General features: G+C 52.3%; 11 protein-coding genes across 11 annotated transcripts; 3 read left to right on the plus strand and 8 right to left on the minus strand.

Moving 5' to 3' along the window:
- Nucleotides 1–131: 131 nt before the first annotated feature.
- Nucleotides 132–2,643, minus strand: Z519_07443 (uncharacterized protein; the record flags this gene model as incomplete). The annotated part of the gene is made up of 5 exons (XM_016765177.1): nucleotides 132–651; nucleotides 802–1,637; nucleotides 1,686–2,141; nucleotides 2,191–2,218; nucleotides 2,270–2,643. 5 exons carry the CDS (start codon nucleotides 2,641–2,643, stop codon nucleotides 132–134), a joined length of 2,214 nt encoding a protein of 737 aa, XP_016618146.1.
- A 723-nt stretch (nucleotides 2,644–3,366) lies between these two features.
- On the minus strand, nucleotides 3,367–4,209 carry Z519_07444 (uncharacterized protein; the record flags this gene model as incomplete). The annotated part of the gene is made up of 2 exons (XM_016765178.1): nucleotides 3,367–3,702; nucleotides 3,931–4,209. The coding sequence occupies 2 exons, from the start codon at nucleotides 4,207–4,209 to the stop codon at nucleotides 3,367–3,369; spliced, it is 615 nt and encodes a 204-aa protein (XP_016618147.1).
- A 1,336-nt stretch (nucleotides 4,210–5,545) lies between these two features.
- On the minus strand, nucleotides 5,546–5,901 carry Z519_07445 (uncharacterized protein; the record flags this gene model as incomplete). The annotated part of the gene is made up of 2 exons (XM_016765179.1): nucleotides 5,546–5,667; nucleotides 5,739–5,901. 2 exons carry the CDS (start codon nucleotides 5,899–5,901, stop codon nucleotides 5,546–5,548), a joined length of 285 nt encoding a protein of 94 aa, XP_016618148.1.
- A 1,642-nt stretch (nucleotides 5,902–7,543) lies between these two features.
- Nucleotides 7,544–8,767, minus strand: Z519_07446 (mannose-6-phosphate isomerase, class I; the record flags this gene model as incomplete). Its single annotated transcript, XM_016765180.1, has 3 exons — nucleotides 7,544–7,817; nucleotides 7,874–8,460; nucleotides 8,522–8,767. The coding sequence occupies 3 exons, from the start codon at nucleotides 8,765–8,767 to the stop codon at nucleotides 7,544–7,546; spliced, it is 1,107 nt and encodes a 368-aa protein (XP_016618149.1).
- Nucleotides 8,768–9,497: 730 nt separating this feature from the next.
- Z519_07447 (uncharacterized protein) lies at nucleotides 9,498–13,013 on the minus strand (the record flags this gene model as incomplete). The annotated part of the gene is made up of 2 exons (XM_016765181.1): nucleotides 9,498–11,255; nucleotides 11,343–13,013. The coding sequence occupies 2 exons, from the start codon at nucleotides 13,011–13,013 to the stop codon at nucleotides 9,498–9,500; spliced, it is 3,429 nt and encodes a 1,142-aa protein (XP_016618150.1).
- An 827-nt stretch (nucleotides 13,014–13,840) lies between these two features.
- On the plus strand, nucleotides 13,841–14,314 carry Z519_07448 (uncharacterized protein; the record flags this gene model as incomplete). The annotated part of the gene is made up of 1 exon (XM_016765182.1): nucleotides 13,841–14,314. One exon carries the CDS (start codon nucleotides 13,841–13,843, stop codon nucleotides 14,312–14,314), a length of 474 nt encoding a protein of 157 aa, XP_016618151.1.
- A 173-nt stretch (nucleotides 14,315–14,487) lies between these two features.
- Z519_07449 (uncharacterized protein) lies at nucleotides 14,488–16,388 on the minus strand (the record flags this gene model as incomplete). The annotated part of the gene is made up of 4 exons (XM_016765183.1): nucleotides 14,488–15,290; nucleotides 15,358–15,467; nucleotides 15,533–16,126; nucleotides 16,174–16,388. The coding sequence occupies 4 exons, from the start codon at nucleotides 16,386–16,388 to the stop codon at nucleotides 14,488–14,490; spliced, it is 1,722 nt and encodes a 573-aa protein (XP_016618152.1).
- Nucleotides 16,389–17,368: 980 nt separating this feature from the next.
- On the minus strand, nucleotides 17,369–19,041 carry Z519_07450 (uncharacterized protein; the record flags this gene model as incomplete). The annotated part of the gene is made up of 2 exons (XM_016765184.1): nucleotides 17,369–17,497; nucleotides 17,560–19,041. The coding sequence occupies 2 exons, from the start codon at nucleotides 19,039–19,041 to the stop codon at nucleotides 17,369–17,371; spliced, it is 1,611 nt and encodes a 536-aa protein (XP_016618153.1).
- A 2,085-nt stretch (nucleotides 19,042–21,126) lies between these two features.
- Nucleotides 21,127–21,976, plus strand: Z519_07451 (uncharacterized protein; the record flags this gene model as incomplete). The annotated part of the gene is made up of 2 exons (XM_016765185.1): nucleotides 21,127–21,157; nucleotides 21,252–21,976. The coding sequence occupies 2 exons, from the start codon at nucleotides 21,127–21,129 to the stop codon at nucleotides 21,974–21,976; spliced, it is 756 nt and encodes a 251-aa protein (XP_016618154.1).
- A 3,249-nt stretch (nucleotides 21,977–25,225) lies between these two features.
- On the plus strand, nucleotides 25,226–25,725 carry Z519_07452 (uncharacterized protein; the record flags this gene model as incomplete). Its single annotated transcript, XM_016765186.1, has 2 exons — nucleotides 25,226–25,409; nucleotides 25,463–25,725. 2 exons carry the CDS (start codon nucleotides 25,226–25,228, stop codon nucleotides 25,723–25,725), a joined length of 447 nt encoding a protein of 148 aa, XP_016618155.1.
- A 194-nt stretch (nucleotides 25,726–25,919) lies between these two features.
- On the minus strand, nucleotides 25,920–26,369 carry Z519_07453 (uncharacterized protein; the record flags this gene model as incomplete). The annotated part of the gene is made up of 1 exon (XM_016765187.1): nucleotides 25,920–26,369. The coding sequence occupies one exon, from the start codon at nucleotides 26,367–26,369 to the stop codon at nucleotides 25,920–25,922; it is 450 nt and encodes a 149-aa protein (XP_016618156.1).
- Between the last annotated feature and the right edge of the window lie 38 nt (nucleotides 26,370–26,407).

A 26,407-nucleotide genomic window follows, 5' to 3' on the forward strand; every position in this document is an offset into this window, starting at 1 on the left:
TAGATCAATAATCGCTCCTCCAAGATGGCAGCTTCCACGCCTTCGATGTGGCGCAATAGCAGGTGCAAGACAAATGATTTAATGTGTTCGTGGCGGTCATTTGTCTTGTGCAGCTCGAGCGCCCCCAAGCTTCATGGGTTGTCATAAATCTGCGACAACGGCCATGAATAGCCTTGTTGCCCGTACTGTCCGAGGTGCTGCAAGTGCCCGGGATTCATGGTGGAGGGCTGTGTGAGCAACTCGAAATCGTTAAGGAGGGTATCCCATCTTTGCCAGTCCATGGCCATATTGTCCATAACAGAGAAGTCATGCGCTGAAAAGGTAGAATCTAATGTAGTGGCCGGCTCTTCAAATTGCTGGACGCTGGGCAGGCTCTCTGCGGCCGAAGTATTGGGGGGCAGCGACTCTCTCATCGGGTTCGTGTCTTCAGCCTGAGTGATAGGATTCGGCTGTGATGCGGAAGCTCGACTAGCATCGACCTTCCGCTCCTGAACCTCTCGCTGTTTGCGAAGCTGTAGAATGAATTGCGGAGTATCCAGCCACGACAACCCCTGGGGATTTTCTACTTGTGCCTTTTCGCGGGCTCGCCATGCCTTCAAGCACAAATTGCCGATCGCGATGTGAAGCGGCTTTTTTTGGTCGGAGACGAAGCTTCACGAAGACAAGAGTGGGAGTCAGCCCAGAATACCAAACAACGATATGCAATGGACGGCGGTACTTCGACGCAGGAAAGCCATGAAGTGGGGCCGGAGCAAGCTTGGGAAAAACCAAAGTGATACTCAAAGAGGTCAGATGACTTACGATGGATGGTTCTTAAAGATGTCCTCAATCTGAATCCAAGCATCGTCCTTGCCGTCGCCAGTTGGCCGGGCTATGAGCTCTCCCAGCGCAAATATGAAGGAATGCCACTGAAACCCGGCGTCGATGTGCCAGCTGAATCTTTGCAGCGATCGATGGGAATGGGCAAGGTTATCGGCCTCCATCAACGCCATGCTTGTTGTCCATAGAAATTGGCGTTCACTGTCAGGGATATCTTTCTCGCTTGGGTAGCGCCGAGGGTGGTGCGCCATGAATCTGATACCTTTGCACATTGTACGCCCAATGATCAAAGCCATCATCTCGAGTGGCATGGCAGGGTCACAATATCTCAACACCTTTTCTTCCAAGTCAGCCTGGAATTCATCAACGAACGCATCCTTTTCGGGCATCGTTTTTGTTGCTACCCAGCGTTGCAGAGCTCGCGTAAGGTCCTCTTCGGCAGTGCCTGCTTGCAAGAGCTTTCGCCTCCAGAAGGCGCCGACTGAATAATGAAGCAAGCAGACCACCATCTCAGTGGGCCGAGTGTGCTCAACAGGGGGTTCTTTCATGCCTGGCCAAATATCCACGTCATTGACGTTTGACGGCACCTTTGTGTTCCACCAGTTGACTTCCGACATGCCGCCAAAACCACTCAGCTCAGCCGCCCGGAAGTCAAGCAGGTTGATTTGCCACCAAAGCCGGCGGCGCATTTCCGTCTCAAAAGGAGGAAGGCCAAGGACGGTGCCGTCTCGATGCACGCCCAAGCCTTGAGCTATACGACTTGCAACGCCTGATAGCGTCCATAAGGTGCGAGCGTCCAAGACTTGGCGCGTAGTGAGCTATCATCGGTTAGTCACGGCCAATAGAAGCGCAGATCTTCTTCTCACAAGATAGATGACGAGTGCTTGCAGGACGACAATATCGGAAGTCGCCATAAATCGTGCCTTTGTCAAAGCCCGGCGGATTCCTAACCTGTACCTAGATTGTAAACTTGCACGAGGCTCGCCAAAAATTGCTTCACATTCGCCATTCCGCATGGAAAGGACAGCGGCACCGTAGATAGCAAACATGAGGGCTTCAAGCCCACGGGGTATATGGTCTATGTCCTGAATGGCGTCCTCAAGAGTTCGCTGTAGGGTGGGTTGATGGACGATCTTTACCAAAGGATTGACGTTTGTGAGGAAAATCTGCCACAGTTTGAACATATGATCGGGACTTGGGTGCAGGCTCGATGTCTGAGTGGGGTATGGTGTCACCCCGAGGACGAAGTCAGTCGTGTCGTCAAGAGCATCCAATTCATCCTCGCTCTCAGTATCCTGAATGACATCTCTGCTGTGATGGAGCTGTGGCTGTGATTAGTCGATTGAAGAGACTGAAGGTGAAGAGGCAGACCTCTTCGCTGACAGTAGTCCATAGTTTACTGTCTTGATTTTAGCTTGGAAGAGGTTGCGGGGCCCGTGGAATGACACACTTTTGAATGAATCGAGATCTCCCCTGGTCAGTGATCAATCTCCCTTGGAGTGAACCCGACGTCCACGGAGGCTCTGCGGGCTTAGATATCGACGTACTGGAGTTGTCCCCATCGTCAAGGGGAGAGGTCGTGTCAACTTTGCTGGGAGTAGTAGATGGGGTGGTTGGATCGATGCCTTGATCACGAAGCAAGTCCTCGTAGTGTTTCAAGCGAGCGACGACATCGTCTTCTCGGGTCTTGCGTTTCCGACGACGAGGAGCAGGTGGAATGCGAAAGACGCTGCAGAAGGAAAGGTCAGTATAGCCCTGGCAGGTGACGAGGTGTCGGTTCTCGATGGGTCTCGCTTCGCATTGACACCAGGCAGCAAGAAGCATGATGAAACTTGCCATTCGACCTTGGAGCGCACACAGCCGCTACAGGGATGCTCCTTGTCGCATTTCACCTTGCGCTCGAAGCATCGGACACAGGAATAGGCCTTGGGCGGCCGTGCCCCTGAAGAGTTAGAGTTGGTCGCCATGAGTGATCTGCAGCATAGCCGATGTACGGAGTAGTGGCTGTTAGAACCTCGTCGCTGTGACGCCCACGACGAGCACAAATTGGACCGGATTGCTGACTAAGGAATGAGTCAGGGGAGAAGGGACGCTGAGGGCACCACGGAGGGAGACAAAGTGGTGGTCAGAACTTCAATGATGCCTCTAATATTCTTCTCATAGATACGAACTGTGCTCCATCGATCAGGTACGAGACGGTAACTTGCGCGGTCGGATTTTTCAGGCGTCCATCTCGGTGCCATCAGCTCTGCCGACACCAACCCGAACTAACCCAAACTTCATTTTGGTGAGATGTATTACATGAGGGCTTGGCGTCTTGGCATCAGAGTTCAACTTCTACCTACATAATAGCGAGTAGGTACCGTTGCATGGGTGGACTGAAGGTCTAGTTTGGCCATCATCGTTTAGAATCTCGTTACTCCCATAACCTTTGGACGGGAAGGCGCTGATCGCTTGCTCGAAGGCAGCCAGATGAGCTTCAGTATTCGTGGTACGGGTGTGGAAGGTCAGGGAATGAGGAATGACGACGTTAATCCAATCTCTCATTTACACATCCAGTTCCATCTTGGACGGCGGCCGGCTCATCCCATATTCTGGGCAGTCGCATTCGCAATTCGGACCATCCAGATCTTGATGCCCTTGATCCACGGACATTGACATCATTTCTTCAGTCCGACGAGTCCGACTCTCATCCTCTCCATGGCTTCCATTGGCACCGCCATTGCCAACCATTTCAAAGCCCACGGCCGGCACGGTACTCTTGCATCGCCTCATCGAAAGGTATATCAAAGTCAAAACGTGATAGCCGATCATGCGGAGGCACTGGCCCCGGCCAAACTGTCCCTCCATCACGTGGCCCTTCTCGATAAAACCGCAAACACCCTTGATAGTCGTCAGTCCAATTGCAACCAAATAGCTTCATTTGGATAACAGACGGCACCAGCCCGTTCGGGTCTTTGCGTCCGCTCACCACTCCACGGCCAATGAGATCGTGTAATATTTCACGGTATCCACAGACGTCGCTCGGACCCGTCACCTCCGTCGTGCTGGCTAATTTCCATAGAAACTCCGGAGGCGCGCTTTCTGGACCTTGTTGATAGATATCCGCACCTTTTCTTGGAGGAATCCAATTGTCCACAAGATACGCTGACGGAAGTAGTGATACGTTGGCTTTATCCAGATGAGGTAGTGCAGTGGACTTCCCAGAGGCCGGCACAGATCGTTTAGCTGGACTCCCTTGTTCATCAACATAGCAAGCATCTCTTGTATTGCATCTCGAAAGCCGGCGGTCTTATAGAACCACGGAATAACCAGAGCAACTGGAGGCCCACACTTGTTGGCCTGGAGAGAGTGAGGGAACATCAACGGCAAATGGAAACTGGCCTTCATGGTGTATACCAAACGCAATGCAATACCCTCTTCCGGGTGCTTCAGCTGCAGTTTCAGTAGCATGGACACTGATGACAGACAGACAAGATAATTTCAGTATCCTCCACGACTGGACACCTTTCAAGAAAGAGACCATCTCAATCCTCTCGTGCCCACTTTGGCACTTAGATAACACAGCAGCCTCCTTAAGAAATCTCAATATTTTTCGTAACACTATATCTTGTTCAAATGTATCATCTCGAGAAATCTGCCCATGATATAGCTTTGGGATTTTAATGGCTGTCTCTCCTGTAACTGTCGTAGGTAGTCTTCCGCATGACGAGTCAGATCATGGGTCACAGCAAGTTGAACAAGCTCGATTCTGATGTTGTTTGCTTCAGTAAGATCGCAAACCTAGATGCAGGAACAACAGTCCCAGCTCACGGTCCGATGTATGTCTGTAAGGGGAGAGGGGGCAAGGGCCTCAATCAATGGACACGTTGATGTCGCCGAAGCCGTCTCGTATCGAGAGGCGTAGCAGAGCATTGGCATGCCGGCATAAACCAGCAACAAATTTTGCGGTATTGGGGTGTTCGCTCGCGGCCGGTCGGTAGAGCTTGGTTGTGAACGTAAACCATCGTCATCCAGAACGCTGCAGGCCGTGCCTGATTTGATCAGAGTTGTGCTGAGAGCTTCGTTCGGAGTTAGAAGTAGAGTTGCCGCCATCGCTGTTGGCCTTGGAATTGGCCCCTACCAGATAAAGCCCTTGGCGGTTAGGATCTTTATGAAATGCCTCTAGACAGGCCACGATTGATTCCCCTTTTACGATCGCCTGCGTACAGATCTCAGGCCATAGCCTATCGCCTAGAGCGGGGTTGTAAGTGCCTGCGAAAATGTCCTGCCCAACGCCTCGCTCAAGGTAGGTTTGCACAGTCCGGTAAATCAAACGGGGCACTCTGCGAGAGAATGCCAGCTGCTTAAATTTTGTTCGAGTCCTGATGAACTCCAATATGCCATCCGTTACGGCCAGTGCACGTGTCGAAACTTCAGTCTTCTCACCTTCCGCCGCTGAGAGCGTTGCGGGATCAGGATACAGAGGATGGCGGAAGATAGGTGACGGCGACTTGTAACACCTCGGAAGTGAATTTGCCAGACTAGGCATCAAAAAAAACCTTCCATGTTATTGCCAATCCCGCTTCCAGCTCTGAAATTAAAAAAGAAGTGAATTATCTTACAACTATTGTGATGAATGTTGCTCAGAACACTTTTAGCGGAGGTAGGTCTGCGAATGTCATTCATCAATGAGCTTGTCCCACTGGCAAGCTTTCCGGATATCCAGAATTTGGAGCTGTCGTTCTCAAACCAGGTTTTGAAAGGAGAATCCCAGATCCATTTGAGTGTTTTTCTCTGGCGTGTCGAGGCTATTCAGTTGTTGTTCGCACATGCATTGCTCGGTGAAATCGAGAGCTCTGTCCAAAGCTGCGGTGAACATCAGTGAAGTCAGGACTCGATCGTTGGCAAATGCCGTGATGTTCTAGTTGGATACTCACCTGCACGTCTGGCTTCTTGCTTCTGTTCCCTTAGTCTCTTCGCGTCACTGGTTAGTTCGGTCTCGTGTAGATGTTCCGCTAATCTTGATTTGAAGTCCATGTAACGTTGTGTCTGCGCGGAGGGGGTTCGCGCCATTTCCATACGATTCTCACCGAGAAACATGCTGGTTTCAATGTCTTTACATTGAAAATGGAGGACAAATCCTCGGCCACCTAGACCCGTCTGTTAGCGCACACTGAGGACCTTCTTTCTTCCATTCCTACCTTTCTAACCGGGGAAAACTTCAGGCCAGTCACCGTCTTCCCTTCTTGAAAGCTATGTATTTGTATCTTTTCATTGGTGGGAACGTCTTCGGTAAGAATGTCGTTGAAGCCACGTTCAACGGCGCCCCACCCTCTCCCCATTACGTTGAAGTCCTCTCATTTGGTCGTTGACTTTGAGGCCGCAAACTTCAAGAATCTTGCCCACGTAAACTTTGCAGCGGCTGACCCATATGTGGCGTTCCGAAGAAGAAAATGGCGACACAGGAGCGGCTGATGTTCAAAACCGCAGGCTGATGTATGACTTTCTTAGATTCGTGGATAGCCTCCTCAACCAGGATGCCTCCCAGACTGTGGGCGACAATTACGATTGGCCGCCCTTGACAACGACTTTGCCTAGCCCTGATACCTTGAAGATTTTGAGCATGTTAAGAGAGGTGCATTGGTTTCCGCCAGCCAGAAATCGGGTCGGACGTGAATCGTAGCCGTAGGTAAGGATGCGTACACTATCGAAGTCAACTAGGATCGTATCGAGGGGCCAGTAGTACCCTCGCCCCTTTGGTGAAGATGGCCCAGAAGTACTCGCCCGAGTCTCTTGTCTGTCTTCATATTTCCGTCTAAAATTTTCCGATAGCCTATATCTTTTTCACTCTGGATTCGCTGAGACTCGTTGTGACGGCATTGCCCTCTGATGATACCACGTTTTGAATGGATGACCCATCAGGCCATAGACAAAGTAGTTATCGGCGACAACCTGCGCCAGATCGGGTGGATACAATAACTCAGTAATACCATCCTCTAAGATGTGACGAAGTGAATGCTCAGAGAGGATGGGTTCAGGTGTAAATGGTTGCTCGCCCGGCTTCAGTAGCCTCGAGGGTATGCTCAGGTTGCCGGTGATTAGGCTCAACTCGTGGCTTCTTCTGGTGCTGTTAAAAGCTATTACGCGCACTTGAAGTCCTTCGCTGTTAGACCGGAAGTGGCCTTCATTGGTAATGAGCATTCCATTTACCTTGGAAATAGTGCCCCCCTGTCATTTATCCGATAGTGTCAAATATACTCGAGATAGCGGTCGCTTTAACGTTATTGAGCACTCTCGAGATACATATTCCGAGACAGACTGTGCCACTTATTTTTGAATCCGGCTTGCCGTCGCACAAAGCAGCAGCGATCCCGATAAGGAGCGGGGAGCGAAACACGAAAGCAAAAGAATGGTCACCTCCTCCTTCACGAGAAGGAAGATGATGGAAACTATGGTCCGGCTGCGGCTGCTGTTCAAGGTAGGCCGAACAGGCCGAGCCCTCCAACGCCGACAGGCACGCTGGCGACCATCGTTGGTGACAATGAGCATAGATTCGAATACTCGTCAAGCGGTTGCTCTTGGTCGCTAGCGAGGAGAAAGATGACAGCGAGGCTCACTATTGCTAGCTCAAACTAGCGGAGCATGCCCACCACACGGAGATTCAGTGTCTAACGAGCCTTGTCATTGATTTCCTACTCATTGAGCACGAAACTGAAGAAGAGACAAAGTCACAAAACGGCCCTCAATCCTCATACGCCCGATACACGACCAACTCCTCTCGTGCTGTCATCTCGACTTCGACGCCATTGCCAACGAAAAAAATGCTCCCTTCGTGCAACTCGTATTCCCGCCCATCGACACTCATTTTCCCATGTCCGTTCGTGACAACCATGATACTGGGTCCCGCGATACGTCCAACTTCTTCCTTCCCTCCTGCCGAGAGCTTAGTCACAAGCAAATTGAACTCGCTCATCGGCGGCTTGAACTCGTCCGTCTTGCCATTCTGACCCTTGTCGCTGTCTGTCGGTGGAGGATGGGTTCTGATCGGTCATGTTGCTGGAAGGTCAGGGACCTGGCGAACAGATCGACCGAGTCGCGGTCCGCTCTCGGACAGAATCCCGCGTTGATGACATTGTTCGACCTCGCCATGCACTCGACGATGTCGCCAGAGAGGTAAGCATGAATGCCATCTGCAGGAATGTATATTGCCGATCCTGCCTCCAACACCAAGAAATTCATACACACCAATGCCACAAGGTTTCCATTGTCCTGTTTGCCGTACTGTTCCTGCAATCTCTTGGCCAATTCGAGCACATACGCCTGTTGCCCGAATTGCTGCGGCGGCGTTGCCAACAGGCCCTTCATCGTCTTCGCGACAAGGCCCTCCTCAGCCTTAAGCATATTCGTACAAATCTGTCTCAGGGTCTCGTCATCACTCCGCGTCAGGCCCTCGGAAGTGGTCGGCAGGAACGGGAGGAGAATTTCCAACTTTATCAGCTCCTGGATGTCTCCAAGGGGTTTGAACCCCACAAAGGCCTCGAATCTGGATAGAGCAACTGCAATCTCGGGCTTGTGGTTGGGATCCGTGAACTGGTCTGGGTGTTCCTGGTGCAGTTTCTCCGACAGATTCTTGTCAGGGTGGATCTGTAGTGGGAGCGCCTTCGCAATGGACAAGATTTTGGGAAGGAAAGGCAGATCGCATCCGAATTTCTCCTTACACTCCCTTGCCGACCAGTTTCTCCTTGTAGTGTTTCAATATCTCCCGCAAATCCTCACCCGTTTCGAGCGAGTAGGATGGCAGCTCGGGGTACGTGCCCATCCACATCTCAGCATATTCCATCGAGTCATCGATGTGGAAGTCGGGATTTGACTTCGAGCACAGCCGGGCGGCTAGTGACTCGTGGCCTTTCTTGCCCCAGGGGTAGTTGTTGCACTTGCATTTCAGCTGGATCACCGAGCCGACCATGTCTGCGGTGATGGGATACCGAACGGCGCGGGACTTGTTAGAATAAATGAATTCGAAGACCCGAGACTTATTATTTATGAACAAGAAAAGGAAGTATCTGTGAGAAAGCCAGTTCATTTCGGAACACTCCTCACTTGCAGCCTCACCTACCTATTGTACTCGGCACCCATATTGTCATAATGCAAATCTGTCTATGATGTCAAAAAGGCGAAACGGATTTGAGCTCCGTGCGTAACAGGCACAATAGAGACTTGGAATCAGCATAGAACTTGGGATCAAACTCCCGGGTCCTTTTTTTTTTGGTGGGATGTCCATCAGCGGCCTCGGTATAACGTTGTACCGTGGAGATCGGAGCATGTAACGGTACTGCGTGCATAAGGTGAAGTTGATACTTCCAAAGTTTTCCAGCAGTGGAAATAGCAAAGTAACAGTCTGACAAACTTGGCAAGGGAAGAGAAGCAAGAGGAGGGAAGTAAGAAAAGGGCGTGACGAAGAGTCGAATTTGTCACTCCTTGATCAAGATACAGATTGTGTGCTAAAAATCCCAGCAAAGAAATGTTTTCCCCCTTCATTCGACCATATTTTCCTTTTCCAAGTCATACGCATCATCGTAACCGGACGGTCACAAACCAGCGACAATGATAGCTTCACAACACCAAAAAGGAATACCCCGAAACTCTAAGGATACAAGAGAACTGTTAAAAACACCACTAGTCACAGTATACACAGCTTACCTCGCTTCCTGAAAATCGCGGTGGTACGACGTATCCAAATAAGGAGGGTGATTCATCGCACCCACATTTCCGTTGCCCATTCCTATTCCGAATGTAAACTCATCTGTAAACTCATCTATCGCACCTTCAAGATCCAGATCCAAATTGACGCCCGAGAAGTCCTGGAATGGAACATTCAAAGCATCAAAATTGATCGCCGACTCCGGCACAGGACTTGTTTCTTTGGTGAACTCCGGTGCTTTCTGTTTGCCTCTGTTTTTCCCAGCTGTGTGTGCTGATTTGGATTTTGTCGGTGTCCGAGACGGGGCCGTCGAAGAAGACGCTGATGCCGAGGACGAGGCGTGACCGAGACTGCCATAACCAGAGTCAACGGACGACGTTGTGGAATGATTGGGTTTTAGCTTAGAAGATCTTGTCGACGCTTCCCCCGAAGGTTCATCCAAGCTAGACAGTTTAACCGGATTGAATTCGGAAGTCGGCGGTGGCGTTGAGACACAGTGCATCTTGTTCAGCTCCTCGAATGCAGAGGCAAAGTCAAAGTCGAATTGGCCCGCCATTGCATTTGTCGATATGGCAAGACCGAGTTCGTCTCCGTGGCTCCAGCTGTTGCACTCCTCATCATACTGGTCATTCTCTGGATCAACTACCAGAGTAGCAGGAAATGTCACCCCGGACGGTGACTCCTCCACATTTTGAGCGTTCTGAGCAGGTTGTGGTGCATTAAGCTTTGGTACCATCCTAGCCGGGAAGGGACGGCTGAAGCTTTGGCGATGACCAGGTAAAAGAAAGTGTGAGTCGACCCCATTCCTGCTCGCGGAACCACGATCATGGACAGGCGAAGGCGGGAGGGAGGACGCAGGGGTCAGAGATATTGAGCTGCGTCGAGCTGAATCCGGCGGTTGGGCTGAAAATGGCGACACTTCGACAGACGGGTTCCCGAGAGATGGACTGTTGACCGGTCTCAATCGCTGGAGAACGTCGGTCATGGATGCTCTCAGCTGTTCACGGATAAGTTGACGCACTTCCGCTGACCGAAGCCAACCCTGACCCGGAGCGTCCGTGAGCTGATCCAAGCGGGATTCAAAGACTGCTCCAAGCACATCCATTGTATCCTGAGGTTCGGCTGCTCTTGGGCTGTGTGCCGAAGGCACATCCATATTATCGGCGTATGGACTTGTCGGCTGCTGTACCCCTGGAAACAGGATACCATAGATCGTGTACCACACCTGCTCAGGAGTGCTGGCCGGTCGCTTGCGCCGAATCTCGTTATATTGTACTTCGTCAAACTTCTCTGGGAAGGGGCATTCAACAAGTGCACAGGGCGCCGCGCCTCGGATATGCTGCTCCAGTTGGTCTTTGCGGTCGAACTTTGTAAAGCAACGAATGCAATGAATCCGTCGCCAATGGACACGGTAAAGATGCTGCTTGAGGCGCGAGATGTCAGGCCAATATCCACTCGAGCAGCCCCGGTAGTGTTTCTCATGCGTATTCTGTTCCGAATATCTCGATTTGTCGTACCTGGAGAACGGACAAGCGAAGAGCTTCTCCGGCGTCCCCGGCGATTCGGGGTCCTGTTTGATCTTCTTCGGTGTCCCTCCTGTGGCATCCTCATCCTCCTCGTCTGGGTCTTGTCCACCGCTCGGCGTACGCTTTGGTGAAGACTTGTGATTCGAGCCGGTGGAATTAGAAGGAGAGACCATTGCGTGCCCGGCCCCCGCTTTGCGTTTAGTGGCATGAGTCCTTGTGTTGTCATTCTGGGACCAATCGTTAGAACAAGTTCTGGCTGCTAGAAGAGGCAAGCGAGACGTGCAGAGGCGGATTCGATAAACAGGAGCACTTACCTGGGACAGATCCTGGAACTGCGCACCAACTCCAGCCGAGAGTTCCGACATTCGTCTTGCAACGGCTGATTGCATATGTAGGGTGAACATCTGCTGTTTTACGTGGAGAGCGGCCTCCTGCTCCCTGATCGAAGCCTGCTGCTCTCGCATAGCAGCCTCCCGTTCCCGTAAGGTGGCCTCCTTTTCGCGGAAAACCATGTCTTGTTCGCGTCGGCGGAAATCAAGCTCTCTTGCATCATCAGATCTCTGAGATGGGCGTATGCCCTGCCGTTGATCTTCGTGTGATTTCTTCTGTTCTAGAATGTCATTGTATGCCCATGGACTGTCCGCAGACATTGTTGCCTCAGCTGGAGACTCGGTCCATCGACTGGGGTGAGCGGAGAGATTTGACAAGTTCAACCCCCACATGGCTGTGGCATACTGTTGTGCCTCTGACCGAATCTGCTCTCCATCCGAGTTGGTGATACCCACTTTCTGGGAAGCGGCTGGGCGAGATACACTGCGAACCCTTTCCGTGAGGTTATGGCGACAACTCCAGCCAGCTTGGTCACATGAAGAACACAATATGCGGTCGCCATTGTCGCAAATTGAGCAGTGATAGTAGACCTGGTGCAGACGGATAGGGCTCTTACATGAATCACACCTCATCGATCTTAGTGTCGGATGTGAATTATTCGGCCTTACAATGTCATTCTCGACGGGCGACAAAATGTCCTTTTCTTTCAAGGCACGGGCGTCTTCCAAAAGGGCAACAGGTTCGTTCTTTTGAGTCCTCGTCGAGTCTTGAAACGGCGTATACTGCGGCAGTTCGGCAGGGAGCTCAGCAATTTCGGCTGATGGCGAGGGTGAAGGTGCCAGTGGTGGAGGGGAAGGGTTGAGATAGTCGCGAAACTCTTGCTTGCTGTCAAAGTCATCCAATGTTGGCGGGTCCGACCTGTCTTTCTTGACACGGCGACTGAGTTTGGTCAATGGACTTTCCAGGCTCAAGCTCTTGACTACCTGTGAAGCAATGCTCCTAGTGCTTTTGGTGCGCAGTGGGATTGCCTCTCCTCTGGATGCCGCGTTCCTCCGTGAGGCAGCAACTTCAGCCGCCAGAGTCGCGCGGCGTAATTGTTCTTCCTCCTTTTGCGCCTTGAGCTGCTCCTTCTCCTCCTTTTTCATAAGCTTCCTCAGACGCTTCTGGTATTTGCGTTGCTGACTGAGAGTTTCTACCCTCAGTGGGGGCCGAGGAGGGCATGGATCTTGTACCTCGTAGTCGACGTCGGGTGTCCATGACGGCGCGGACGACGGGGCACATGGGGGACTGATTGCAGAGATAGGCGACCCTCGGTACAGGCTTAACGAAGCAGCTTCTGTCTCTCGTTGTATTGTTGACAAGGAGTTGAGGCTGTTTGATCGATTCAGCGGACAGGGCAGAGGGTCTGAGGCGGGGAGATCGTTAAAGTGGCCTGGTCGATAAGGATAAGGAAGCGTCCTGGCTTTGCGGAACGCAGCTCGATGCAGAGATCCAAATGCTTCAGGAGGGGTCCACGACTGCTTCGACCGCAGAGCTCTCTGCGTCTGGTCGGCGGCAATCAGGAGCTCTTTGATGTCATTGGGAGACTCATCGTGGATGCTGATCCGCGCCCGAATATCAAGCTGATCTCGAGGGCGGAGAGCCAATTCAGCCATAGTGGTGGGAGGCGGGCACGATAGGCTTGTGCTATTGCAAGGGCGACGGTGGTGGCGAGACGGGATCTCAAAGGTGGCAAGACGACGGCAAGGTCATGGAAGAGAAGTAGTCGAGCATGACTGAGGCACCAGACGCTGCTGTCGGGGATACAAGAGAGCATTTTGATCAGGTCGTAAGAAAGACTCACTTTTGTTCAATTGCATCGGCCAGCCCGCAGGAGCCCGCAGCAGCCCCCAGCCGAGTCTGTCTCCCCCCCAAGTTGCGGGCCTGCTGTGAGTTAGACGGGCTTGACAGGCACGCCAATCGACCCCTGGTAGGACAGACAGGACAACAGTGGCCGAGTGAAATCCAGCTGCCTGTTCAATTGGCCCTTTTGCTGCTCGGATTCTCTAAATTCCCCGTCCCGGATGGGGGGCCTGAACCTCACAAGCCACGATCAAGCCACAGAAACACCTCATACCAGCCATATTGCGGTGTTGACTCCATGAGTCTGCCTTGCCTTGGGCACCTAACTAGGCCCATGCTAGTGGTGGAGGGTGGACACGAGCAGACACGAGATGATTCTGTATGACAAGTGCAAAAGTGAGCAAAAGCAGCCATCTGTAGCATTCTGTAGACCGAGCAAGACACTGTCAGACACACGCTCGTTCCATTGGGGGCGAGCGGCCAAGCATCAGCCTAGTGTTTAGCTGCTATTAATACCGAGTATGACGTGCTTTCTTCAGGTTTCTCTGGTTTATTCGGCATATTATCACTCATCGCCCGAGGCCGAAATATCTGGACCCTTTAATCGCCTCGCTGTCTGAGCTCTCCCTGGAGCCTCACAATGGAAGCTGCTGCCAAAAGATTCTTCTCTTCGCAATACTTTGCCGTCGTCGGTGCAAGTCAGGACAAGAGCAAGTTCGGATACAGGATATTGGCCTGGTACCATGTGCACTCGTTACCTGTGACGCCAATCAATCCAACTCGACAATCGATATCTCTCCCTTCCAAGACATACAACACGGTGCCGACAGTTTCAGCGCTCCCCCATCCGTCTCAGACAGCATTGTCGTTCCTGACGCCGCCTGCAGTCACGAGGAAAGTCTTGGAGGAAGCGAAGACCGCCGGAGTGAAGGCTGTCTGGTTACAGCCGGGGAGCTTCGAGGACGAGGACTTGACGTATGCGAAGCAGAACTTCGAATCAGCCGTGGGAGGGTTTGAAGATGGCACTGTGGGCGGCGAAGGCTGGTGTGTGTTAGTTGATGGCGAAAATATGCTGAGAGCAGCAGGCAAAAAGATTGAAAGGCAGAAGTTGTAGATGAGGAGTGGGCGAGTCGCCGTTGTTTCAAAACGATTCTTGTTACATTACTAAGATCGAGAAGGAGTACCCTTTAGAGGGGTGCAAGATCTCACAATAGCCACACAGCCTGCAAAGTCTGCCTTTTCCGAATTGTGTTGTTCTTACAGCCTCAGCGCTAATGTCGAACTCCATCACACACTCTTCCGCCGATGTCCGTACTCTATATTTGCCAAGGCATCTCCTTCATCAACAGTCGCCACTCCTCCTTCGACCCGTGCATTTCTCAACTCTTCTTCGGTGATCGTCTTGATCGGGCCTTGGAACCAATGCATGGCGCCCCATACGGGGAAGAACCAGCCGGCCAAGCTAATGATGGTGATGATGCCTATGCAGATCGGAGCATAGTTCAATGTGTCCGCGTCCACTGGGTATAATTGCGGCAGGAGAAGGACCGCAAAGAGGAACAAGATGTAGGCGCTAGCCACTATGGCGAGTGGAGCAGAGAACCTTCCCAAATTCCACTTTGCCGGCACAAACGACTTGCGTCCCACTGTCTGTCTCGCAATGATTGGGATCAGGTACGAGAAGTTTGTGGCGATGGTTGCCGTAGCTGTGATGGCTGAGAAGGCGACGGCGGAGCCAATGACAGCGGTTGTAATCGCAACGGACATGACAAACACGAGGAGCGCAGCATTGACCGCCATCTTGCGTTTGGAGAGCTTCCTGAAGAAGAAGCTGAACGGGAGCACGCCGTCTCGCGAGATGGCATACGTGACTCGCTGGGCCGACATGAAGCAACTTGCTGTTGCGCACGTGCTGTCCACCCAGAGCATTGACAGAATGGCCACTGCGCCGTTCTCACCAATGAGTTGGACAAGATACTCGGCCCAGTTGTTCGCATAGGTTGCTGAGATGATGCCGTCGAAGTCTTGCATGCAGAATAGAATGATTATGAGGGTGGGGACTGACAAGATCCAAGCGGAGAAAGTCGATGCTGCCGATACCTGTCAGTCGCTATCGAGAACAACTCCTCCCAGGAGGACAAGAGCGAGAAGACTTACTGTAGATACCCTTGGCGACGACTGTCGAGGCTTGTTTGGTTTCTTCAGCCAAATGGGCCGATGCGTCGTACCCATAGAAAACCCAGGCTCCGAAGAGGACGGAAATAACCCTTTCAACACGACGTCAGCACAAGTAGAACGAGCGGAGAATTTGGGATCCAACGGCTAAACTCACCAACAATATGCATCAGAAGCCTCTTTTTTGTCTCCCAGGTTGATCCCATTATAGAACAAGTCAAACGCTCCATGGCTGCTGTTGAAATGTTTTTCGGAGGCCTTGATCGGGAACCAGATCCAGTACATGAAGAAGAGTGAAAAGAAGATGGCCACAGCAAACCGGAAGTATAGCCGAAGCAGCCTCGGATTGTAGATGTTTGGAATCATGGCAAAGATCATGCCGATGCTCGTGAGCAGCCACAAGAACCAGCCCTTGCGGAGGACTTCAGCGTTGGGGTACTTGATCATCAAAGCCGAGACCAAGAAGTTGGTAGAGCCTTGTTGGACGCCGGGGACGACGCTGATCCAGCCTGCCCAGTTCCACCAGGCAGTCATCCAGCTTAAGAACGGCCCGTATTTTTCTCCTCCTAGGCGGTAACTCCAGAAGTAGATGCCACCCGTTGTGGGCAGCGAGGCAGCCAGCTCTGCCATCACTAAGCTCACAATACAAGACAAGCCGCCCACCATCGTCCAATTGGCAAATGCTGCTTGCGGCCCCCCCGTGTACATGACCCACCCAAATAAGACAGGGATACCACTGATGAAATTCATGCTAGTAAAGGTGTTAGAACTGCGATCCCTACACACTTCAGCACGAACCTAGTGAATGTCGAGCTCCATGACTCAAAAAAGCCCAGAGATCGAATAAACTCTTGCTTGTAACCCAGAGTAGCTAGGTGATATTCATCGTGGGTGAGGACGACGGCGGTGCCAACATTGCTTTGCACGCCATCTTTGATGGAAGGCGGGTCTGATGGGGTGGACGTATCCTTGACGTCCATCTGTGTTGGGACTTTCTCGACAGTAGAAGCCATGGTGCAGAGGAATCCGACAGGTGGAGGAAGAGAAACCCGAGACTTGCATGCTGGAACTGCCGTTGATCTTCCATATGTACTCCGTTGTTATACGACGGTCGCGCCTCTCAGGTTGACAACGGATTTCGGACTTCTGCACTACTGGCATAGCTCGTCAAAGGCGACAGCGATGATGCCTATCAGAAGCTGGATTGCAGAAATCCGTTATCAAGGATGTGACCACTGGCGGCAAGCTTACGGGGAAGCACCATGCCTATTGAGGTTCGAAGATGCGGAGAAGTAGCCATGAGCAGTTGTTCAAGGGAGAAGATCCAGCGCTGGCGGCAGAGGCTAACAGTCTTATCATGCTTGACCAGCTTAAAGAATTCTAGACCGAGGTAAGAGAGAGGGCCTCACCATTGATTCTCGTGGTGCAGCAATCAGGCAATCCATACCCTGCCAAATGTTGTTGGTTGATTTCGCAGACCAACACCCGAGCCATCGATAAGACTGGTCCAGAAGGTCGCATGCCCTTTGCGCTATCAGGCCAATTCACATGGTCATCGTGCATAAACCCCGTACAGAAACGTAGAAAGGAACCAGAGCACCGGGTTCGCCACGTGGAACGTGTTGGCCCGAAAAGAAGGGGAATAGAGCCTTGAGGGCTGGAACTTTGCCAACGCCCTGTTTCGTCGACTGAGGGGGGACGACAGGCCAAAGCTCTTAGAACCCTGTTCTTTCTCTATCCTTGTCTCGGGTTGGCGCGTAACACCGCCGTAGCGATCGTAAGATATATGATAAACTGTGGGAAAAGGCTAGAAACCGGTTGAAGGAAGACGAAATATGAAATTGTGTTTCGGCGGAAGAGTGATTCCGACCGCTGTGTGGCAGCTTTAGGCCAATGAGAATCGATACGTTTCTGGGACAACGGGAAGTACAACAAAATGTCACGGCGGCGAAAAGTTCCTTTCTAGAAGGCGGTTCCATCACAAACAGCTGTTTTACCTCCCGGTCTTCTTCCTCTCCCAGTATCTCAATGGAGGATAGCATAGCAGGGTGATGGCGCCAGACATGTAGATACCAACATCACCGCCGTATGGTCCAAATTTGGCCGCAATAGCGCCAACATACTGGAAAAGAATGTTAGTAATCGATTGAGGGAAAATGGGACACAAAGCAGACAGTCACTTACCCAGACTTGCGCCATACCGGGTACACCACCGGCCAGGTAACCTGCAAGCAACGAGAACACAGCTGCAGCACCCCACGGCAGCTTATCAGGCATATCCCAAACCTCGAGGTTATATCCCTCACCAGATCGCTTGCGGAACCACTGGTCCTCTATCAAAAGAATAAGGGTAAAGGAGATTGTCCAGTAGCCCAGCAGAGACACGAAATCAGAGACAATGGTCGAGAGATGGTCCTTTCCAGCAATGGCGAGCAGAGCCACAACCAAAGCGACCAAAAAGGACCAAATAAATCTAGGGACGGCGTGGAAATAATGACCGAGCAGTTGGATGGATAGACCCGAGGAGTAGTTGATTGCGATATTGTTGCCCAAGACGCTGAAAGTGAGGATAACCAAGCAGAATTTGCTCCAGCCCAATGGATGGTAGATTTCGCGCAACAAGCCACCCAAGCCATGGTCATTATAGGCATCTGCATATGGAGGATATGCGTTCAGGATGGCAGCGTTGCCAATGCAGGAACCAATGACAGTCACGAATACAGTTGGAATGGTGATGCCGGCCAAAGTGAGGAAGAAGATCTTCCATGATTTTGTGCTCGCGGGGTAGTGGCAATAGTAGTCGGCAGCGATAGAGCACCAGCCTGAGGAGCTGGAAAAGCAGATGGCCATGAAGCTCAGCCATGAACCTGCAATTTCTAGATTTGAGGCAGGGAACCCAGGCGCATTAGGCCCTACATGCGGCGCAGCCTGACCGATCAAGACGCAGAGGAGAATGAAGGATACAATCCAGCTGTACTTTTCGAAAGTGTGGATGATTGCAAAGCCGAAGACCGAAACGACGTAGGACACTATGGCAACGATCACGCAACCCACGGCGATTGTCATCGAATAGTCCGAAACGGCGCTGAGCATTTGGCCTGTGATGACCACGTTGACAACAGCAAAACCGCCGCCGACCACCACGTTGAGAACACTGCAGAGTTTGGCACCCCAGAAACCGAAAGAATATCGGGATGTGGCGATTTGACGAAGTCCAGTTTTGGGTCCTAGAGTGCCGGTGTATGCCGTACAGAGAGCTCCAAGGATGGTGCCAACCACGACAGCCGCAACAGATTGACCGAGGGTTAAACCAAATTCGGGCCCCAGCACACCAAGCGGGAGGGTTCCAACATGGCAAGTCATTGAAAACCACATGAAGAAAGTGTTGATCAGGGCGGGCGGGCGTTTCTCTTCTTCGGGGATGCGGTCAATACCCTGAGTTTCGACGCCCATCTTTTCGTCGAGCCATTCTTCGCCTCTGCTCAACCAGCGAAGAGGTGCAATGCTGTTTTGAATGTGTCTTGCCCTTGCGATTTCAAATGCTGGAGTGACGCTGCCCCGGCGAACTTCGGGCTCGATTTTCTCCTCGACGCCGGGGAGTTTTTCGATATCGACATCTTTTGACGGCGATCCCGAGGAGGAGCTAGAAGGCTCAATCGAGGCCATTTTTGACGACAACGTAGCTTCGTGCCTCACGGGAAACAAGGTCGTCGCACAATGAAGAACTAGGAACGAGAAGCGCTCAGTCACACAAAATCAGAGATGTGACAGGCGGGCGACCAGCAGAGATTAAATATAGCAGTGGTGCCAGATAACACATGGGTGCGACGGTAGGCACCGTCCTATGCAGCAAGTGTTGCTTCGCGAGCTTGATCGTATCTTACCTTTGTTAAGCCCTCGACGCTCGACCAGAATGGTCTCGTCGAACGGGCGAGTGCCGTCCTGGGGGGGAAGGGTGGAATGCGACTCTGCGTCTCCACCAAAGGGTGGTCTCGAAGATGTTAGCGAGCTAGAAACGCGGAGAGAGCCGATGATTGCACAGAAGGGGGGATCAAGTGGGAAGCGGGAGGCGAGCAGATGATAAGGGCGATCCAGTCAGGAGCCTGGGAAGGGAGTCCAACGCCACATCTCCGATGCAGCAGTGCGCGGGCAAGGTCTGCCTTTGGGAAGTCGTCCGCTTGCTGGCGTCGCTGGGGGACCTATTCGCTATCTCGTAGCCCGAGTTGGGCATACAATCTGTCTGACGCTGAAACCGAAGCCTGGGAGGGACCTAACAATCCCGCACTGGGGTGCTGAACCATCCAGAATAAATTCGTACGAGCAGCGATCGGGAGGCACCGCCGTCAAAGAAGAACAGGTATGCATCCTCGGTGTGAAGTGAAAGCATCCCCAAGTCCATATTATACGTGGGAGTAATGAATTCTTCGCTGTCGCAACAGAGCAAAGACACCTTGTCAGACCGTATCCTTCCCGACTCTTCGGGTGAGCTCACCCCCAATGGCACCTATGGTATTTGATAAACCGAGGAGGCAAGGTCCTTGGTAGGGCAAGGTAGGGTCGCGGTCAATCTCGATTGCATCGCAGGGACTTCTTGAGAAAGGCGCCTGGCGAGAAGATTGTAATGGACGGTACAACTTGGCTGGACCAACAAGCCTCTCAAGCTCTTCTGGGCGTTTGCTTGACTTTTCGTCTTTTCACCGGACTGTTTCCTGGGAGATAGCAACAGAGGAACCTAGACTTTGCTTTTGTGAGGGGCTAGAGCGGAGTAAGGGCCTAGGAGAGATGAAGTTCGGCCAGCGCCGAGGGAGGCTTGGTGACCAAAAGGATTTACGAGAAGGGGGAGTGCCAGGGGCGCAGGCATTCTTCACCTTATCTTTCACCATCATCATTTGCAACAAACTCCACGACACTAGGCGGCAATTTGCCACCAGCCGAACAGGATCATGGCGACGATGTTTCCCCTTCTGGTTCTCAGGTTCTCTGGCCCCTATCAATTGATCGGTTAGCGATGGTACAGTACCCCTCCAGCACTCTCGCCCTACACCAACCACCCACATGGCGCTGCCGAGTACAAGGGATTGAATTCGCTAATCGAGACACCCGGCTTCGAGAAGCAAGGTCCATTACACTCTGGCATTACTCAAATACCCATTCCATCGTGGCATCCTACTAGAATATGCCCATTTGTTCCTCCAGAAAAGAGAAATCTCCAATGACCATGGTCACTGACATTCCCATCGTTGACTTCAACCAGGCCTCCTCGTCGCCGGAGCAGGTGGCAAGAGAGCTGCTCAAGGCCTGCACCGATTGGGGTGAGCGAAAATGAGCCCAATGCAGGGCCGCAACAAGGGTGCCATGTGGCCAGCCATGCTAATCTCTCTTCCCTAACCACACAGGCTTCTTCTACGTCAAAAACCATCCGATACCCCAAAATGCAATTGGCGGGATCTTTGACCTGGTGAGTCTGTTCTCAAAAGAAGCCTTGATGGGTTTTCATGTGGCTTTGCGGGTGTTGGAATGAAGCCAGCCTTTGATGAAGACATGCCCACGAACATCACATCTCCCAAAGTGACCGAGTAGCCCAAGCCCTACATAGGAGCAGTAACTCTTATTCCTCTCTCTCTAGAACTATTCTGGCCCCGATCGAGTCTTCGACAAGCATCGCACCACACTCACAAGCATCGCAGGAAAAACAGTTCTTTGCTCAACCGCTTTCGGCCAAGTTAGAAGCACCCTACGTTGCCTCGAAAAATGCCGGCTACAAACCTGCTAGCTCGTATGGGTGAGTGTTTGAGCAAATGATTCTCCATCACTACTCTCTGCGGTCCTGCCTTTTAACAGAAAGGCGTCAAACAGGGCGGATGGCAGATTCACAGATCCTCGTGAAGCGATCAGCATCAACAAGTGGCCGACGACCGAGCATTCTGCCGCAGCACGTCTTCCTCCTATCCTCTCTGAAGCGCGGCAGCAGATATTCTCCTTTCAGCAAGACGTCCGTCAATTCACCAGGCAGCTCCTTGAACTCATCGCGTTAGCGCTCGACCTTCCCCGTACGACGTTCGCACAATACCATGGTCCGGAGAAGGAGAACTTCGATAATTTCGAGCTGATGCATTACCCGCCCGTCACCCCCGTCACCCCTGGGTCAGAAAGATCCGAGGGTCTTCCAGCATTCCGCATCTCGCCTCACACAGACTGGGGAACATTAACCCTCCTCTTCCAAACCACCGTTGGAGGTCTTGAGGTGCGTCCGCCCAAGTACACCTCGCCGGACTTGTCTCTGGACACCGAGACGTGGACGCCAGCGCCCGCTCTTCCGGACCTGATCCTCGTGAACATCGGAGACATGCTCGAGTTCTGGACGGCAGGGAAGTTGAAGAGTACTTGGCACCGCGTCGTCCCCACCGCGACGGAGGGCGGGCTGGATCGGTATACGTTTGCGTATTTCTTGCATCCTGATAAGAACGCCGTTCTCGTCCCCATGCATGGGATGGAAAAGCAAGGCTGGGTGCCGAGATATGCTGGGGAGGGAAGGACGGCGGAGGAACACATCCATGCGCGGATCGAAAGCGTGCATGGCAAAAAGCCGGATCGCGGCTAAGAGCGATGATAACATGTTCGCCGCCCTTGAAACTGGCACGGGAGAAATCGATGCCCGTGCATGAAGGAGAAGTGCCGCGGACTGTCTCCCTCAACGATAATCATCTATAGCAGCGGGAATATACACCGTATTGGTGCTGTTCTCGTTGCACTTCCGTCAGCTTCCCTACCCGAATGGTCCACTGCTTTAGTTGAGTACTCACCCATATCACCAAGAATGCTTTCCCATGTAAGCTACATTGGTGTTCCGCCCGTACCGATCGTCATTGGGCAACCCGATTCCACGTCCGGCGATGCCAAGGGGGGTTCGATTCATTCTTCCCTTTCTTTCCTTTCTGTCAATCGAGCCCATATTGCTCCATAATCTCGCATATTCTTTCCATGGTCGGCGGAATGGGCTCAACTTCACGCCGACTTCCTACCTTTGTCAGGGCCGCTGATGGCGGCGTATCAGTCGCCGTCCTCAGGCGCGCAGAAGAGGTTATACAGAAGAGGTTATACTCCCACCCCACTTGTGATGGCGTGGTTGGCTATCGGGGTGCTTGGACGCACGCGACCGCTGCAGCAATAGGTCTCGAGATAGGGCACAGAGCAAGTTCGAAGGAGCGGATACTGAATATCGCAAATATCAGATGGTATAACAGTACTAAGTATCTGACGTTCGGACCCACACGCCCTTGGTCAACTCAGTCATACGCTCACCATCCGTCCCCATTCGAAACACTGTATCAGGCATCCAGGACTTGACTGCAACTTCCATACAACACTTCTGATCTTAAAAGAGGCGAAAGTAGATAGTGAGCCATCCGAGAGACGCCGATTGAAGATGCTCCAATCTTTTAACCATGTGGACCTCCATCGGCAACGATGCACGAGACGAATTTCGAAACCACAGTTGCAAAATAGGCTTGACCAGTTACATCAATCAACGTCGCTTGACGACTTCTCTGGAGTGACGAGAATCTCTGGGTTGAGCTCCCGTGTATCAAGACTTGTACACCAGGTGCTGTTGTGATCGCGTGACTTCCTGATTGGCGCTACATGCTTGGAGGCTGAGTTGGGATCCTGGCCGCTGGGTGATTTGTCGGTTGGTAAGCATCCAGAACCGGCGGGAAGCAAGCAGGATGTGCGGAGATAGAAGCACTCCCGCACTTCCATCAGTCTTTGATTTGTCTTCTCCAACAACATGAGCAGCATGAGGTGTTGCGCGCTGCTCGCCGCCTATCCCCTTTCAATGTCGATTAGTGATGACGACTCCGGATATCGCATGACCGTCTCACTTGCATTTTGCTTGCCGTCCTCAACCCCGCAATCTCCTCAAGCCTCTTGAAATGCTATCCAGGTGGATATGCGGCCGCTTCGAAGTGAACCCCTTGCTCGATTTGGCATCTTTCTCCGCCACCATCGCCGCGCCCTGGAAGCATTCAATTTGTTTGGCTTGCCAGGACTGCCAGCGTTGTTGATTGCTGGAGCGGGCCTGCATTTGTTTGGTGAGTATGGAGTGCATTTCCGAGTCTGAGTTCGCCAAGGCCGTGGAGATAGTCGTGCTCCGGACAGTGGTCACGGAAGATAGGGAAGAAGAGTGTTGCCGCTTTGGGGTGATCATAGAAGGTCTTTCCACGACGGGCGATGCGGAAGAAGGCATTTTTCCTTGGAGAGTTGACTCGGGGGAGTGCTAGCCAGTGGTGTGGTACAGGGTTGTATAACGTTGAATTGATGAAGTGGTCCGGGAAACCAGGCAATTGGGGATACTGTGGATATATCTTCACGACTCTGAAATAGTAAATGGTAGAGTGTTGCCTGCTTTGAATGCCACAGTCCCAACTGGCATCCATCGCGCTTCTATATCAACGATTGCGGACAGCATGGGAGCTAACGACGAGGGGCAGCTCTTGATGGCGAATGGTAAATTAATCTAACTGGCTGAACAGAGCTCCTACCTTGTAAATGGAGCGAGAGGCCTCGACGCATGGCAGGGATAAGAAATATCTCGCCTACCAAATGGACTGTGGTTGCGCGAAGATATCATGCTCTCCCCACGTTTATCCGCCTGAGCACGGTTAGGGCTGTGACATAGGCTAAATTTTTGGGTCTGGTTGAGGCATAGATACCGACTTTGGACGATCATGTGGGAGGAGAAGTCTCGAACACTTGCGTGGACAGAGGCTAAGGTTACAATGGACAGGCATCTCCCATGAGAAGGAGACGACGACGTAAGCGACATCTACCCATGCCAGTTATGCGAGATTCGGTCTTACCACCGGGACGGTCGAGCGTAAGTCGTGGGCCCCGAGAGGGCTTGAGCAGTTGTTGTACGAGTCGACAACTTCCACGCGAGTTAAGTCCGAAGGCGTGACATAACGGTTGGTGAACGGATCCCGCCCTGATATTGGACAACTGAGCTACCCAATCAGGCATTGTGAGATAATTGATGGTTGAGGGAATAAACGGGTCTCATTCCGCCATGTGAAATCTGGGAGAAGAGATTGAGGGCTGGCTTGCCACTGGACAGGACATTAAAAACGATAGACAGAAGTCTGGCGGACTCGCGCAGTCGTAGATAGTAGACGAGCTTGATGGCCAGTTCGCTGATCGGTGGACGCCCTGTTCTCTTTGTTCCAAACGGCCAACAGGATCTAGAATGTGGCGGAAAGCCCCTCGGCGCGTGTCCCAGATCAGATGAGCCTCGTGTTCCGGCTATTGCCCAAGAAGGAGCAGAAGATCCTGAGGGTGTGCATCGTGATAGCAAATGTGATTTTCATGCTGGGGAGTCGGAAAGCAGGGCAAGGAGGGGCTGGAGGCGGCGGTGGATGAGGCTGTGAACCTGTGAGCTGTTGCTGGGAGACGGGCGTCCAAGTGGGTTTCTGCTCGAGCGTCGCAGGAACTAGTGTCAACAGAAAGGGAGCGCACGCGCCATCTGGCTTCAGGAGAGACCTTGATCGTCTTCCACCACTTCGACACCTCGAACACAAGCACAGAATCACATCAGTAAAGAGTAGGCGAGGCTTTTGGAAAGGAATCACCAGAAACACTGCTTTGGCAAGACTCGGATTGGGAAGATGGTGAGTTCTTTCCTCTCATTCGTCCAGTGACTTTCTGTTGGCTCCCCCCCGGCATCACACTTGACCAAACGACAACAACACAAAGACAAACACGACACCATCTCACGGACAACCCCTCGCTCTTCTATTTCTCTCCTTCTTCTCCTCCTCCTCCATCTCCATCTCCATCCCCAGCAGGCTAATCCATAATGGCTAATTCTCAATCCTCTGCCGCGCAGACGTCTACCAACTACAAGGAAGCCTTTTCGCTGTACGACAAGCGTGGCAATGGCCGTGTTGCCCTCGAATCCCTTGGCGACCTCCTACGCGCCTGTGGTCAGAATCCCACCCTCGCCGAAATCAGAGACCTGGAGAAACAAGTTGGTGGCGACTGTAAGAATTCACACGCAACTCAATAACTTGCCACGGGCTAATGTTTGCCGCAGTCGACTTCGACGCCTTTAGCAAAGTCCTCAACCGACCTGGCGGCTTTCGAGACCCTGGTGAACCAGAAGAATACTGTCGCGGCTTCCAGGTGTTTGACAAGGACATGACTGGCTTTATTGGGGTGGGCCAGCTGAGATACATCCTGACAAATCTGGGCGAGAAAATGAGCGACGAAGAGGTGGACGAGCTGCTGAAAGCCGTCGACACTAGCAGTGGCGAGATTAACTACATGGAACTCGTCCGAACGATTCTGGCCAACTAGCCACTCTCCCTTTCACGAGCGTATGGTTTATGGGCATGGAATCCAGTGCATACTTTCTGGTTGGCGCAACAGTGGTCAGGACTCAATTGTCTTGATTCTCAGGCTCGAGATCCGAGCGCATTCCGGCAGAGTCTATTGGTCTACAGTAGAGGGTATCTCAGATGCAAATAAACACATGAATCCTGCACGCGCAGTTATTTTTGCTCCGCCCACGAAGGAGTCTCTGGTTGTTTCCCCTCTGCCATATCCTGAGTGCTGAGAAGTCCACCGGGCAACAAATACACTGGCCTTGGATTTCCTTCGGGCTTCTCAAAGTGGACCTCGTCGAGATTGTACCCGATGACCAACTTGCACCTCACACACTTTAGCAGCGTTCTTTTCTCAAATCCGTCTTCTCGGCGGATCATGACTGGTTTTCGCTCTGGCGCCACGTTGAGTAGCACAGAACCCGCGGGCTCAGAGCGTTGCGTCTCCAGAGTCTCGGCTCTAGTAATGTCGACGGGAGGAGCGAGGACCAGGGCTCCATCTTGAACCGGCTCATGGCGGCGAGGGAGGGAGTGCAGGTCGTGCGCGGTGGTGAGGACGAGGGTTGTGCATAGGCAGTGGTAGGTGTGAACAGGCGACGGCGGTGATTTGTCGGCCATTGAATTCAGACTGAGGATGTCAAAAGGGCGCGACAGAG

The sequence above is a fragment of the Cladophialophora bantiana genome (genome assembly GCF_000835475.1).
Source record: "Cladophialophora bantiana CBS 173.52 unplaced genomic scaffold supercont1.11, whole genome shotgun sequence".
Classification (NCBI taxonomy): domain Eukaryota; kingdom Fungi; phylum Ascomycota; class Eurotiomycetes; order Chaetothyriales; family Herpotrichiellaceae; genus Cladophialophora; species Cladophialophora bantiana.